The 15354-nt window shown below is 42.2% G+C and overlaps 1 protein-coding gene across 2 annotated transcripts in view; it reads right to left on the bottom strand.

Annotated features, from left to right (window-relative positions):
- The window catches only part of LOC309547260 (EF-hand calcium-binding domain-containing protein 4B-like), a 192376-nt gene that overhangs the window by 100478 nt on the left and 76544 nt on the right, over positions 1-15354 (bottom strand). Inside the window, exons 9-10 of one of the 2 annotated variants that reach the window (XM_082247088.1) lie at positions 11431-11476; positions 1326-1423 (exon numbers count right to left, since the gene is read on the bottom strand). In XM_082247088.1, the coding sequence (XP_082103214.1) occupies positions 1326-1423; positions 11431-11476 (144 nt within the window). The remainder of the gene's footprint in view (positions 1-1325; positions 1424-11430; positions 11477-15354) is intronic. The other variant, XM_082247089.1, reaches the window with a different exon arrangement.

Below are 15354 nucleotides of genomic sequence, written 5' to 3'. Positions count from 1 at the left end.
AGTTAACGATTTACCGGTTTCGCTTTACTAGTAAAAAATGTAAAAAATAAATAAAAATGACATAAACATTTCCCCTAGTTTGTAGACGCGATAACTTTTGCGCAAACCAATTAATATGCACTTAATGGGATTTTTTTTACCAAAAATATGTAGCAGAATACAAATTTGCCTAAAATGATTAAAAGATTTAATTTTAAATTTTTTTTTTTGGGATTGTTATATAGCAGAAAGTAAAAAATATATATATTTTTTTTTTCATAATTGTCATGCTTTTTTTGTTTATAGCGCAAAAAAATGAAAATCGCACAGGTGATCAAATACCACCAAAAGAAAGCACTATTTGTGGGGAAAAAAGTACATAAATTTTATTTGGCACGACCACGCAATTGTCAGTTAAAATAACGCAGTGCCAAATAACAAAAAATGGCCTGGTCATTAAGGGGGCAAATCCTTCCGGTCCAGAAGTAGTTAAGTGGTTCATCTACACAACCTTGTCTTTTTTTGCATTACCAAAAATGGTGTATAATATTGTGTTTGTTTGCAGTAAAATTATTTTGAATGCACTTTTTCCTGAAAACGTGCGTTTGATAAATAGCTGCTCAAATATTGCGCAACATAAAAAAATCGCCACTGCCACTCTTTTACTCTCCGGGGTCTCTTCTTCCAGAAAATAAATAATGGTTTGGGGTTTAAAGTCATTTCTAGCAGAAAATGCAGGTTTTAACATGCGTGTGAAAAATTCAAACATTGCCCCGCTAGACAAATGGTTAAACCATCAGATGACCTGTGCAATAACGTGCGGTTTAATCTCTGAAGTTTACCTTCGAATTTTTATAGTATTTTACTGTTTGGAGAGAAGGTTTCACACTTATGTCATCCTACCTGATACACGGCACATAAGCACCTACGAACTTGCTTCTGCTATACATTACTCACATCCTGCTGGCACAAGAAGCCCCTTTGACTTATAATAATTACTATTTTACTTCCTTCTCACAAAGCAGGTTTCTCAGCTTACCACTGAACCTGCGGTGACATTATTTGAAGGAACATCTTGAAAAAAAAAAAGGAGGAACTGAAACGACAATGGTATGATGTAAAAACAATTTGTTTCCCGTGTTGTTGGCCTAATGTTGTCATTATTACAGAACGCAGTCAGAAGCCTTACATTGTAACAGGAAATGCAGAATGTGTATTATTCAGACATCAAAGACTTGTCAAAGTAAAACAACAGTCAGTGCGTTTGATGCTGCTGTGTGAAAGCATCTGAGATCAGAGAGTACTTCATGGGATAATGCTAAAGATAAAGTCTAAATCGCACTTACGGTTTTACAGATTCCTGGGGAAGGGGATCACTGGCTTCGGGCTCCTGTTCCTTATGTTGATCTTTCAAATTAGGATCCTGGAAAAAAATCTGGTAGAACTATTTCAACAACAGTTTTAAATTTCTGGAAGTTAAAGAAGATTTATTTTGTCTTTGTGCTTTCTAACCCCAGTTATGAGTGCTGACCTGCTCCCTCCCCTCCTGTTGTGGTTGATCTGCCAACAGCTTTGAAGGAGACGGCTGATTCATACAGTAAGTCCCCTTTCACACAGGTGGACCGTTCAGATCCACCTGTCAGTTTTTTTGGTGGATCTGAACGGTCAACCCATGCATCTCTATGGGGTATCAGATGTCAGTGGAGACATGTCCACTGACATCCGATCCGATCCGTCAAATCTGGATGGATGGAAACCCTATTTTCCACCTGTTCAGCGGATCAGATGGGATCAGATGAGAACGGACAGACGGTCCGTTCCCATACGATTCCCCCATAGAGAAGCATGGGGACCTGACAGCTGTGTCTCCGCACAAAGCGCGGAGACACAGCTGTCATCCTCCTGCTCAGTGGGGAATCCGCGGATCGATCCCCCGCTGAGAAAAACGGAGTCTGTCTGACGGACTCCAAGTGTGAAAGGGCCCTAAGTGAAGCCTGTCTCATCTGTGAACACTTTCCACAGACAAGCAGCAGCAAGAGGAAAGCAGAGCCTGGCCCATCCCTCTTCCTCTGCATTGCTCTTGCCGTTGCTTGTCTGTGGAAAGTGTTCACAGTTTAGACAAGCTTCTATACTGTATGAATCAGCCGTCTCCTTCAAAGCTGTTGTCGGATCTGCCGCAACGCAACAGGAGAGGAGGGGGGCAGGTTGGACCTCATAGGTAATGCTGGCCATACACTATACGAAAAATCGGCCAAAATTCGGTCATTTGGACAGTTCGTTGTTTTTCGACCAGTTAATGTGCACAATGACAAAATCGGTTTTAACTTTTCAAAGCCGAAAAATCGAAGGAACAGTTTGGAATATTCTACAAAACGAACGATGAATTGAAAGGTTAATGTGTTTCTTGGCCAAACTGTTTGCACTAGGCATATGTGACATAATGAACAAAAAATCGATTTATTTATGTCCATTGAACGATTTATCGTTCAAAATTCGGTCATTACATGATGGCACGATAGTCTGCTCTCACGGATGATTTTTTGTTTTTTCCAAAATTAGTTCAAACGATTTTTCGGCTAGTGTATGGCCAGCTTAAGTTAGAAGGCACACAGAGGGTTATTTACTAAAACTGGAAAGTGCAAAATCTGGTGCAACTCTGCAAAGAAACCAATCAGCTTCCAGGTTTTATTGGCAAAGTTTAAAGGGTAACTCCACTTTCGTGGGGAAACAAAATAGCAAACAAAGAAAAAACCATAGAGCATATACAATTGTGACACAACTCATATTGTTATTGAATGTTATTAAAAATGACCTTTCCTTTCAAATCTGCAGCCACTGTAATTTTCTGAAAATTCAAGGCAATATGGCTACCTGGAGCTGTTCTGTACACAGAATGTGTACTGACCACACCCCAGAAACACAATTTCCTGCTTGTGTGATTGGCTCACTGATTTTCCCAGAAGTCTGCCTAATATTCAAGTCCCCTGCAACAAAAATGTCATTTTTGGTGAGATACTTCCAATAGGAAGCAGATTTCCTCATTAGTGCGCTGCAACTGACACAGCTGACTGATATTTATGAAACCACTCCCATTAGACCCACTCAGCACAGAGGAACAGAAGAACAAACAGTGATTTCTTAAGAATAACAAAAGGTAGGAATCTGCAACAAAGGTTGTTATAATCCTTGCAATGTACATAGATCAGCCAAAGGGGAATGTTTTATTCTCAACGAAAGTGGAGTAATTTAACAAGCTAAAGTTAGAAGCTGATTGGCTACTATGCACAGCTGCACAAAATTCTGAGTGCACCATTTTTAGTAAATCTACCCCTTAGAAACATATGACAAAGTAGTACATGTACTTTATCTCATAGATGACATAAAATGCCATTCGATCCATTTTCAATGTATTCATTAATAAAACATTAAATCAATTTTTACATACAGCCAGCTTGTCATAAGTACCACAGAACAGCAGAGGAGAGCAGATGAATAACTTCATCAATCTGATACTGTTCCTAAATAGGGTTGAGCGAACACGGACTGTATTATTCGTGTTCGTACCGAATAATTGGTTTTTTGTTACCCGAACACGGACCCGAAAACTTTACTGTATATTCGGGTAAAAATCCGTGTTCGGTCGTTTTATTTCCGAGTTTTGCATGCATTGGCGCGCTTTCAACAGCCAATCAACAACCGTTTAACTGGTGTGCCTTAAGCCATCCCAGCCATGCCTACAAACGTATTAGTAGCTGTGATTGGGCATCTGAAGCATGTGACCAAGTCTTTATAAGTTCCAGCCAGCGCCGTGCGGCATTATTCTGCTGTGTACTAGTTCAGGGACAGAGCACACATACGTGCTGGCTGCTGATTAGGGACAGACAGGCAGGCAAAACTCATTTGTGTCCACATAGAATTGAGGGACAGGTCGGAGTGTGTTAGGCAGGGCGAGTTGTAGGCATTTTAGGGCGAGGCTGCTGCTGATTTTTAGGGTCAGTTTTCTACAATCGATTTTGCTGTGTGGGAGGGGTTTTCAGTGACCGATCTACGATCTTATCAATCCATTTAGGGAGAGGCTGGAGATAGGCAGGTGTCAGTGGTCCACATCGATTTTGCTGTGTGTGGGGTGCAGTGAACACAATTTTTTTTGCCCACTGAGGAGGAGGGAGAAAAGTATTTTTCTATCAGTCACTGTGTGCAGCGTTTTTCCTTCAGCTGTGCTGTGCTGACTGGTCATACACTGCTGTGTTCAGTTCACATGTGCTATTATTGAGTGGTTTCAAAAATCATACACTTTTTTCTATTCCACTATTCAATATACAGCCTTGGGTTAAAAAAAAACAAATTGTGGCCTGCAGCAGAGCTGAATGATATTTGGGGTTTTTGGGGTTCATCTCATACTTCTGAAGATTTGAGGGTGCTGCCTGTTCCAAACTCCTCCTACTCCTCATCCAGCCTTTTAGGGGTACAAACAATAGTAATTGGGGCCTAGTGTGGTTTTGTACGTGTGAGATACATACACTTTTTTTGATCATATTTTCTATTCCGCTATTCAATAAAAACCTTTGGGGAACAGTTAAATTGCGGGATAGTCTGTGTTGGTACGTGTGAGATCCACCTTTCCAAGTTTTTGGGGTTCATCTCATACTTCTGAAGATTTGATGTTGCTGCCTGTTCCAAACTCCTCCTACTCCTCATCCAGCCTTTTAGGGGTACAAACAATAGTAATTGGGGCCTAGTGTGGTTTTGTACGTGTGAGATACATACACTATTTTGGTCATATTTTCTATTACGCTATTCAATAAAAACCTTTGGGGATCAATTAAATTTCGGGATAGTCTGTGTTGGTACATGTGAGATCCACCTTTCCAAGTTTTTGGGGTTCATCTCATACTTCTGAAGATTTGAGGGTGCTGCCTGTTCCAAACTCCTCCTACTCCTCATCCTGCCTTTAGGGGTACAAACAATAGTAATTGGGGCCTAGTGTGGTTCTGTAAGTGTGAGATACATACACTTTTTTTGATCATATTTTCTATTCCGCTATTCAATAAAAACCTTTGGGGAACAGTTAAATTGCGGGATAGTCTGTGTTGGTACGTGTGAGATCCACCTTTCCAAGTTTTTGGGGTTCATCTCATACTTCTGAAGATTTGATGGTGCTGCCTGTTCCAAACTCCTCCTACTCCTCATCCAGCCTTTTAGGGGTACAAACAATAGTAATTGGGGCCTAGTGTGGTTTTGTACGTGTGAGATACATACACTATTTTGATCATATTTTCTATTACGCTATTCAATAAAAACCTTTGTGGATCAATTAAATTGCGGGATAGTCTGTGTTGGTACATGTGAGATCCACCTTTCCAAGTTTTTGGGGTTCATCTCATACTTCTGAAGATTTGAGGGTGCTGCCTGTTCCAAACTCCTCCTACTCCTCATCCTGCCTTTAGGGGTACAAACAATAGTAATTGGGGCCTAGTGTGGTTCTGTAAGTGTGAGATACATACACTTTTTTTGATCATATTTTCTATTTCGCTATTCAATAAAAACCTTTGGGGAACAGTTAAATTGCGGGATAGTCTGTGTTGGTACGTGTGAAATCCACCTTTCCAAGTTTTTGGGGTTCATCTCATACTTCTGAAGATTTGAGGGTGCTGCCTGTTCCATACTCCTCCTACTCCTCATCCAGCCTTTAGGGGTACAAACAATAGTAATTGGGGCCTAGTGTGGTTCTGTACGTGTGAGATACATACAATTTTTTTGATCATATTTTCTATTCCGCTATTCAATAAAAACCTTTGGGTATAAACAATTAAATTGCGGGATAGTCTGTGTTGGTACGTGTGAGATCCACCTTTCCAAGTTTTTGGGGTTCATCTCATACGTCTGAAGATTTGAGGGTGCTGCCTGTTCCAAACTCCTCCTACTCCTCATCCAGCCTTTTAGGGGTACAAACAATAGTAATTGGGGCCTAGTGTGGTTTTGTACGTGTGAGATACATACACTTTTTTTGATCATATTTTCTATTTCGCTATTCAATAAAAACCTTTGGGGAACAGTTAAATTGCGGGATAGTCTGTGTTGGTACGTGTGAAATCCACCTTTCCAAGTTTTTGGGGTTCATCTCATACTTCTGAAGATTTGAGGGTGCTGCCTGTTCCATACTCCTCCTACTCCTCATCCAGCCTTTAGGGGTACAAACAATAGTAATTGGGGCCTAGTGTGGTTCTGTACGTGTGAGATACATACACTTTTTTTGATCATATTTTCTATTCCGCTATTCAATAAAAACCTTTGGGTATAAACAATTAAATTGCGGGATAGTCTGTGTTGGTACGTGTGAGATCCACCTTTCCAAGTTTTTGGGGTTCATCTCATACTTCTGAAGATTTGAGGGTGCTGCCTGTTCCAAACTCCTCCTACTCCTCATCCAGCCTTTTAGGGGTACAAACAATAGTAATTGGGGCCTAGTGTGGTTTTTTACGTGTGAGATACATACACTTTTTTTGAATCATATTTTCAATTCCGCTATTCAATAAAAACCTTTGGGGAACAGTTAAATTGCGGGATAGTCTGTGTTGGTACGTGTGAAATCCACCTTTCCAAGTTTTTGGGGTTCATCTCATACTTCTGAAGATTTGAGGGTGCTGCCTGTTCCAAACTCCTCCTACTCCTCATCCTGCCTTTAGGGGTACAAACAATAGTAATTGGGGCCTAGTGTGGTTCTGTACGTGTGAGATACATACACTTTTTTTGATCATATTTTCTATTCCGCTATTCAATAAAAACCTTTGGGTATAAACAATTCAATTGCGGGATAGTCTGTGTTGGTACATGTGAGATCCACCTTTCCAAGTTTTTGGGGTTCATCTCATACTTCTGAAGATTTGAGGGTGCTGCCTGTTCCAAACTCCTCCTACTCCTCATCCAGCCTTTTAGGGGTACAAACAATAGTAATTGGGGCCTAGTGTGGTTTTGTACGTGTGAGATACATACACTTTTTTTGATCATATTTTCTATTCCGCTATTCAATAAAAACCTTTGGGGAACAGTTAAATTGCGGGATAGTCTGTGTTGGTACGTGTGAAATCCACCTTTCCAAGTTTTTGGGGTTCATCTCATACTTCTGAAGATTTGAGGGTGCTGCCTGTTCCAAACTCCTCCTACTCATCATCCTGCCTTTAGGGGTACAAACAATAGTAATTGGGGCCTAGTGTGGTTCTGTACGTGTGAGATACATACACTTTTTTTGATCATATTTTCTATTCCGCTATTCAATAAAAACCTTTGGGTATAAACAATTAAATTGCGGGATAGTCTGTGTTGGTACGTGTGAGATCCACCTTTCCAAGTTTTTGGGGTTCATCTCATACTTCTGAAGATTTGAGGGTGCTGCCTGTTCCAAACTCCTCCTACTCCTCATCCAGCCTTTTAGGGGTACAAACAATAGTAATTGGGGCCTAGTGTGGTTTTGTACGTGTGAGATACATACACTTTTTTTGATCATATTTTCTATTCCGCTATTCAATAAAAACCTTTGGGGATCAATTAAATTGCGGGATAGTCTTTGTTGGTACGTGTGAGATCCACCTTTCCAAGTTTTTGGGGTTCATCTCATACTTCTGAAGATTTGAGGGTGCTGCCTGTTCCAAACTCCTCCTACTCCTCATCCAGCCTTTTAGGGGTACAAACAATAGTAATTGGGGCCTAGTGTGGTTTTGTACGTGTGAGATACATACACTTTTCTTGATCATATTTTCTATTCCGCTATTTAATCAAAATCTTTGGGTATAAACAATTAAATTGCGGGATAGTCTGTGTCGGTACGTGTGAGATACACCTTTCCAATTTTTGGGGCGCATCTCATACTGCCGAGGATTTGAGGGTGCTTCAGTCTGCCTCCTGCCTGTTCCGATCTCCTCCTACTCCTCATCCTGCCTTTAGGGTACAAAAAATTGTAATCGGGGCCTAGATTGTGTTTGTACGTGTGAGATACACCGTTTTGTAAAATTTGTCCTATTCCACTATTCAATATACACCCTGTTTGAGTGTAAAAAATTAAATTGCGGGATAGTCTGTATCGCTACATGTGAGATACACCTTTTTAAATTTGTTTGGCGCATCTCCTTCTACCGCAGAGGATTGCAGGGCGCTTCAGTTTGCCTCCTGTTCCCAACTCCTCCTACTCCTCTTCCTCATCCTGCCTTTAGGGTACAAAAAATTGTAATCGGGGCCTAGTCCGTGATTGTACGTGTGAGATACACCATATTATAAAATTTTTCCTATTCCGCTATTCAATATACACCCTTTTGGAGTGTAAAAAATTAAATTACGGCATAGTCTGTATCGGTACGTGTGAGATACACCTTTTAAATTTGTTTGGCGCATCTCCTTCCACCGCCAAGGATTGCAGGGCGCTTCAGTTTGCCTCCTGTTCCCAACTCCTCCTACTCCTCTTCCTCATCCTCCCTTTAGGGTACAAAAAATTTTAATCGGGGCCTAGTCTGTGTTTGTACGTGTGAGATACACCGTTTTTTATCCTTTTTCCTATTCCGCTATTCAATGGAGTACTCCACCAACATGGCCAGTGCCGATGACGCCGTTGTCAGCTTAACTATCCCACTTCTATGCCTCCTTGAAAAAACTATTCGGGCGATGATGGAAGAGGATGTGGCACAGGATGAGGAGGAGGAGGAGGAGGATGAAGAGGTAACATTTCCAAGGCTTTCAGGGCAGTCATTCACAAGGGGCTCCGAGGGTGGGTTCCTGCACACACAAACGCCAGGGACACAATTGTCCAGCAGGGGCACAGTTCTGGAGGATGAGGAGGATGAGGAGGAGGAGCTGGAGGAGGAGATGGAACCATGTTCACAGCAGGGTGGCACCCAGGCCAGCTCATGGCCATCACATTCTATTTTTACTCTTTCTCACTCTTTTGGGGTGTACCCTCATTTAAAATTCCTGAAAAGAAGCAGTGTTGGCTACCTCGTCCTCCTCAGGGCCAGATTAACGTAGGGGCTATTGGAGCTGCAGCTCCAGGCCCCTACCTTTATATAGGCCCCGGGTTGGCCATATTCACTGTTACCGCTCTTCTGTCACTTGTAAACACAGAAGTCTGGCTTCTATGCTCGCTTCCCCAGGCAGCTCCCTCAGAACCTCCCCACACAGCACGAAGGCCGGACAAGGAGGGACAGTTGCCGATGCATGGATGTGTTTATGGGCTTCAGAGACAGCATCCCATGTTGAATTAGGCATGCATGGCTGCACCCTTCCTCCTCTGGGTGCATGCCAAGGCACGGCCCTTAAGGCCCTTCAAAATCCTCAGCACCAAGCCCATGATGCTCTTAATCCGGCCCTGGTCCTCCTCCACCGCCGCTTCCACCTACACCGCCCATAGGTGTGCGCAGCCTATTGCATTAGGGTGTGCACCCCAAAGTTTAAATACACATGCATGTGTTTGCCTACATGTACATGGCTCCGATACATTACTCTCCCTGCTGGCAAAGAGAAATAGAGCAGAGCAGGTCCGAGGGAGATCTTTCCCATCTCCTCACTGGCAAACAGAGCGATAATGCCATGTGCCCTAGGTGATTAGGGTGTGCCCAGGCACATCCGGCACACCCTGAGCGCACGCCTATGAGACCGCCACATCCACCACCACCTCAACCTCCCTCCTACTCCATATGGGCCTCGTCCTTCAGAGATGAAGAACATTGTTTTATTTTTCTAAGTTTTTTTTGTTGTTTTAAGTTATTTCCCTATCCACATTTGTTTGCAGAGCACTTGCCAGGCTCTTAACTACGTTTTGCTGCCATTTGCAGCACTCTAGCCCTTTCCATTGGTGTTTTAGAGCCATTTTAGTGCCTGAAAGTTCGGGTCCCCATTGACTTCAATGGGGTTCGGTGTCCGGGAAAAGTTCGGCAAAAGTCCGGGACACGAACCCGGACTTTTTTTTAAAACCCGCCGAACACGGACATCCAGGTGTCTCAACTCTATTCCTAAAGTATAAATAAAGGCAAAACTGTTTTTTTTTTTTTTTTTTTTGGTTTTGAAAATTGTGGAGAGAGTTTGGAACACTTTCCAGGGGTTTATTGCTGTCTGTGCCCCTGTTAGCGAAATTCACCCTCTCTATTTGCCCTGTTTTCCATTATCACCGAGTGTGAAAGTGAAAATCCCAAATTTTAAGTTGTTACCAGAACAGGAATAGAGGGGAAAGCTGCTGATGGGAATGCTAGTTCTGGTGACCTTGGTTTCCTCGTACTTCCTGTTTTGACCATGGGACAGGAAGTGAAGGGAAATTTCCCAAATTAGACACATTTGGCAAAATATATAAATAAATAAAATCAACCCCTACATAACTGAGGTTTAATTAGGTCATATTCCATCTGCATATGGTGGGATCGCTTGAGTCCCCCATCAACACAGTCAATGTTGATAGGGGAATTCCCCCCCCCCGCCAAAGCTATTGTGTTCTCCTGGCAAGGAGCCGCGGGGAGCCATCCCTGATGGGTGAACACAGTGATTATTGCTAGGGACTATAGCCACTGGCAATAATTGTATACTGAAAATCAAACATGCTTGTAGTACATTCAGCTTGCCCATAGACGGCAATAGCCATTCCCTGCTGAACCTGCTGAGATTCGAATCATCTAAGGACAAGTTTTTTAAGTGGTGGTAAATGTAATGGTGTACTAGCCTTTCCCATGATACAAATCTTCATTTTAATTTATTTAGATTTTGAGAATAGAAGCACCATGACAATGGTATGCCACCTAGTTCTACAACTTCAATCTGAAAATCCAAAAAGCCGGGGGGGGGGGGGGTTAGTTCCTTGCCAAACAGTCATTGTTCATGTATTCCAACAGCCGTGGGGGCAATAGCAGGAAAGGAGACCCCTCCATCCATGCTATGGATATGGGAATCTATTGATTTTTTTTGTTCAGTCTGTGTGAGAGAAATCCTAATGTGTATGGCTTAGCCTTCATGAAGAAAAGGAAGCACTTAAGCAGGCTATAGATTGTGCAAATTTCTTTGCTGCAACCACAGTTATTGGGTTCTTCTGGCCGGGGGCAAGGGGAACCGTCCCTGCTGGGAGAACACAGTGATTATTGCTAGCAGCTATAGCTGCTAGCAATAATTGCATGCTATGATTGATTGACTTGGGTACAATAAGCCTGCTCACAAATGGATCGAATCTCGGCCGGTCCATTTATGGTTGATTTTAAACAGAGAGTTGCACAGTGAAAAGTTTTCTTCATGCTAAATTATATCCCAACTAACACAGAATTCAGCGCCAATGTACATTGACTATGCAGCCCATATGCTCTCAAAGGTCCCTGTGGGCTTCCCACCCTGGAGAACATTACAGCACTCTCTAACCTTTCCAAAACATTAAAATCAGAGTAATAATGGATGGTTGTTAAAATATTCAAAGCAAGAGAAAGAGTACTATACCTGAGCACTTGAAATGTCCATGTACTCTTTACGATCCGTTGGCTCTCTAAGAAAGACAAGTATATAAAAATGAATGTTGTCAATGCTTTATTATACAGCATTATACAATTGCTTAAAAAACATAAGGAAAAAAAAAATAACAATATTGTAGTTAGGATTGGCTCAGGAGAAAATGATAAAATCTGAGCAGTCTACAGAAAAAGAAAATCGGATTAGCCATATTTGTGTCAATGTCACAAAACTTTATTTTTTTACAGTGTATGACCCATCCTTTAATGGGTGAAATCACAATACTAACACAGTGGTTATTATTAATTAAAGCATACACTGCTTCAGAAAAAATAAAAAAAATAGTGGACCTACCAGTAATAACTAGCTGGCATGTAACAATATACAGTAATAGATGTGTTTTTAAAGAAAAAAATGTTAATGAGGGAAACAAGAAGGCTGCCATTGCTCACTTCTGGAAATTGTACTTGCTTTGCAGTCATGCTGGAAATTTTGCACCAGCACTTTGAAGCCCTGACCCAGAGCAGGTATGCAGATAAAGGACAATAGATAAAAACAGAGGAAGCACTGGCCTAGTGCATTATCCAACAACACATTTATTGAGGATAAAATATAACTGCTCACAAATTTAGGTGGTAAAATTGCTCATCAGGCCCCTACAAGTGGCTGAAATCTTTCAGCTTTGCCAAAACCTCTAGCTCAAGTAGGACCTCACCAGGGTCCCAGCCGGCTGATGAGTTTCAAATGATTTCCTTCAGAGGGCTCTGAGGATGAAGGACATCCTTCGAAACTCATCAGCCAACAGGGACCCTGGTGAGGTCCTCCACGAGCAGGGGAGGACTGGGCAAGAGGACAGGGAGGCAATTTCCCCCTGGGCCGCTCTGATGCCCCATAAAAAGGCTGCACTGCTTCTGCCACAGATATGCCTAAAGGATTCCTGGTGAAGAGAAGTAAAAAGTATCTGCCGCTGACCTACTGAGTGTGGGTTGAAGACAAGGACAGAGCGCAGCCCCCCCCCCCCCCCCCCAGCATAGATGGTGTAAACTGTGTCTGAGCAGAGGCCGGTTCCATGCCCCACTGGAGACTCTTTGTCCCTGGCCAGCCCTGACAGAGCTGTCCCAGCTCCCCCCAACAACCCCCTGCTGGCCAGGTCGGGAACCCGGATTCAGGCGGTAAGTGGAGAGTATCTGGAGCAGGGCTTCACCTTGGAATGGGGGTCAGGAGGAGGACAGGAAGAGGGAGAGTGGGAGGGGGGCAGAGTCGCTGCACCAACATGGGCCTCTGGTTTGTTCTTGCCCCCTGGGCTGAAAGTTGCCAGTCTGCCCCTGTCCTTGAGCTAGAGGCTTTGGCAAAGCTGAGAGATTGCAGCCACTTGTAGTGGCCTGATGAGCGATTTTACTACCTATGTTTGTGAGTAGTTATATTTTATCTTCAATAATTTTGTTGTTGGATAATGCACTAGTCCAGTGCGCCCTCTGTTTTTATCTTTTTTTTATCTATTTTCCACAGTGTTCTGAGGACAACCCCTGTCCTAAAGTGTAGCAAGGCTTTAAAGCAATATCCACTTCTGACTACAGAGTTCTTTCCTAATTTGGACTATCACATGTCTATGATCATAGATATGACTATCTATGTGCAGGAGAAAATCATTGCTGATGTAGATAAAGGACTTCTGACCCTCTTGATATGTTCCTGATCTATGTCTCTGATCTTTCACAGGACATTGAAGACTGCCAACCAGCAGTTTCAGAAGAAGCTTTAGAGTGAAAGCTCCTGTATATATTTCAAGAAAATTGTATTTATCAACAGTAGTTCTTGAGCTGCTGTCTAGAAACTGTGCCCCGGTGTGAGAGAAACATCTTTGGTGAATGATGTCATCAGTCTACTGTAGGTAAAGGGAAGAATTTCCTCAGTCTTCTCTCCCCCAATAATTGTAACAATATTGTAGACAGCATTAGGAGGTTTATCTGTTTAAAACATGTGCACACACCCATAAAAACACAATTTTGTTTTAACCCAGGCTCTACGATTTACGTAACTGTGATGATGGTGGCAGTCTTTTGGGAAGAAAAAAAAGGTTAAAACATTGCTGGGGCGACTTCTGTGATCTCTTTGAGGGGCCAGTGCTACACATAAACATCACTTGAAGTGGAACAAAATTCTGCTAGGGAATAGGATGGGTGATCTCTTGTCATAATGCGCAAATACACACTTACTTCTTAGTGTGCCCTGTCTCCAGCGGTGACAGGTCCTGGATCCTGTTGCTGGTCTGTTGCCACCACCATCTCCTCTGCTGTTACTTATGAGTCTCACGATGCCGCCCTTCAGCCATTGGATGGCTATTGATGTTGTAACTCCTGCACATGCGCAGAGGAGTTACAGCATCCCCAGCAGTGCCGGTACAAGGTGATCCAGTGCCCAGGACCAAGATGCCAAAACTGCGCCCCCTCCCATCATTTATGATGTGCAAGTTTAGGGGTTCCTACGCTGAATCGTCACTTGCTTGTCAAAATCACTACGGCTGTTACTACTAATGTCAGCCTTGTAACAGAAGGAAGTCACCCCATCTCCACAGTAAACCATTGTGCCCAGGGCAGCTGTCCCTCCCACTCACCCCTTGATCCCCAACACATGGCTCTATTATCAGCATGCCAAGAACAAGCTGAGATGTACATTGCAAGGTGCAAGTGCCAAAGAAGGAAAACTCCTAGGAGTGTGGAGCAGTTTCTTGGCAAAATAAACACTGCATGTCTCTTTTGCAAAAAATAAATAAATAAATAAATAAAAAAACGCTAGTTCTTTGCAAGTTTTCACAGGGTTACTTTAGCTCCACTTTAGCATGCATGCCCTCAACATGAAAAAAATTGATACGCTATGTGAATTTCCAGAGACTTATATAGCGATGAAGCAGCTGAAGTTGGCAAATCCTTGCAGGGTTTTTAAACCACTTCAGAGAATGTAATATAATCATAATAAACACATAGGCTGGAAAACTGTGTCCGTGATTCTATCCACAATTTCATGCTAACGTAATAAAACTAGGATTTAGTTCTTATAGTAAAAATAATCAAATGTGTTTTAGAATAATGCATAACGTCAACACAACTGCCTGATATTCATCCCTAAATCCAATTCATACAATTGTTTGCACAGAAGATATTAGAAAAATTAAATCAGGTATGAGATTATCATTGGCAAATCCAGTTGACACTCTTCCCCAGCAGGCCAATTTTGGTGAAATTGATTTAGTGGTTTCTTTATTCGGGGCCAATGCAAGGGATGCCTGCTTAGTGCACTTGTCTTCATGTTCAGCCAAAAGAATTGTGCAGATTTGGAAAAGACTTTTCAGCAGTTAGATCCACCAATCACCATCTAATGTCAAAGTCTAACTAAAGTGGCATATTGATAAAATACTTAATGACAGTTAAGTTGTATTTTATTCAAACATACAGTATGCCAGGCAAATATTTGCTCTATTTATAAAGCACATTTGCCTAACATTTGCTGAGAACAAAATACTGACTTTTGGCAACATCTCTTCTTCAAAAGGTGCTTACTATGACATGCACTCTATTTACAAAGGGTGAATGTAACATTCCCTACACGTTTACTTGACATTTACTAAGAAGAAACTATATAACTGGCAAATGCTGATATGGCCATCATTGCATGATATAATGAAAAAAAGTAAATTATTACTTCTGAACCTGCGCTTTTAACATAGGCTCAGCAATCCTAGGATTAAGTAAAATTTAGGAAGTGTGCTGCTTCTCCTACAGATTACCAGTCCAGCACACTACGTAGACAGTTTGGATTTATGACATGCCATTCTGATACCAGCCTGCATGCACATCAGGATTGGAGGGGTGATTTGAAAGGGGTTCCCTTAAAAAAGAGGGTACCTTTTTCAAAGCA

The sequence above is a fragment of the Pelophylax lessonae genome (assembly GCF_965119305.1).
Source record: "Pelophylax lessonae genome assembly, chromosome: 2".
Classification (NCBI taxonomy): domain Eukaryota; kingdom Metazoa; phylum Chordata; class Amphibia; order Anura; family Ranidae; genus Pelophylax; species Pelophylax lessonae.
Note: the sequence above shows the minus strand (reverse complement) of the source record. Positions and strands in the feature narration are given on the sequence as shown.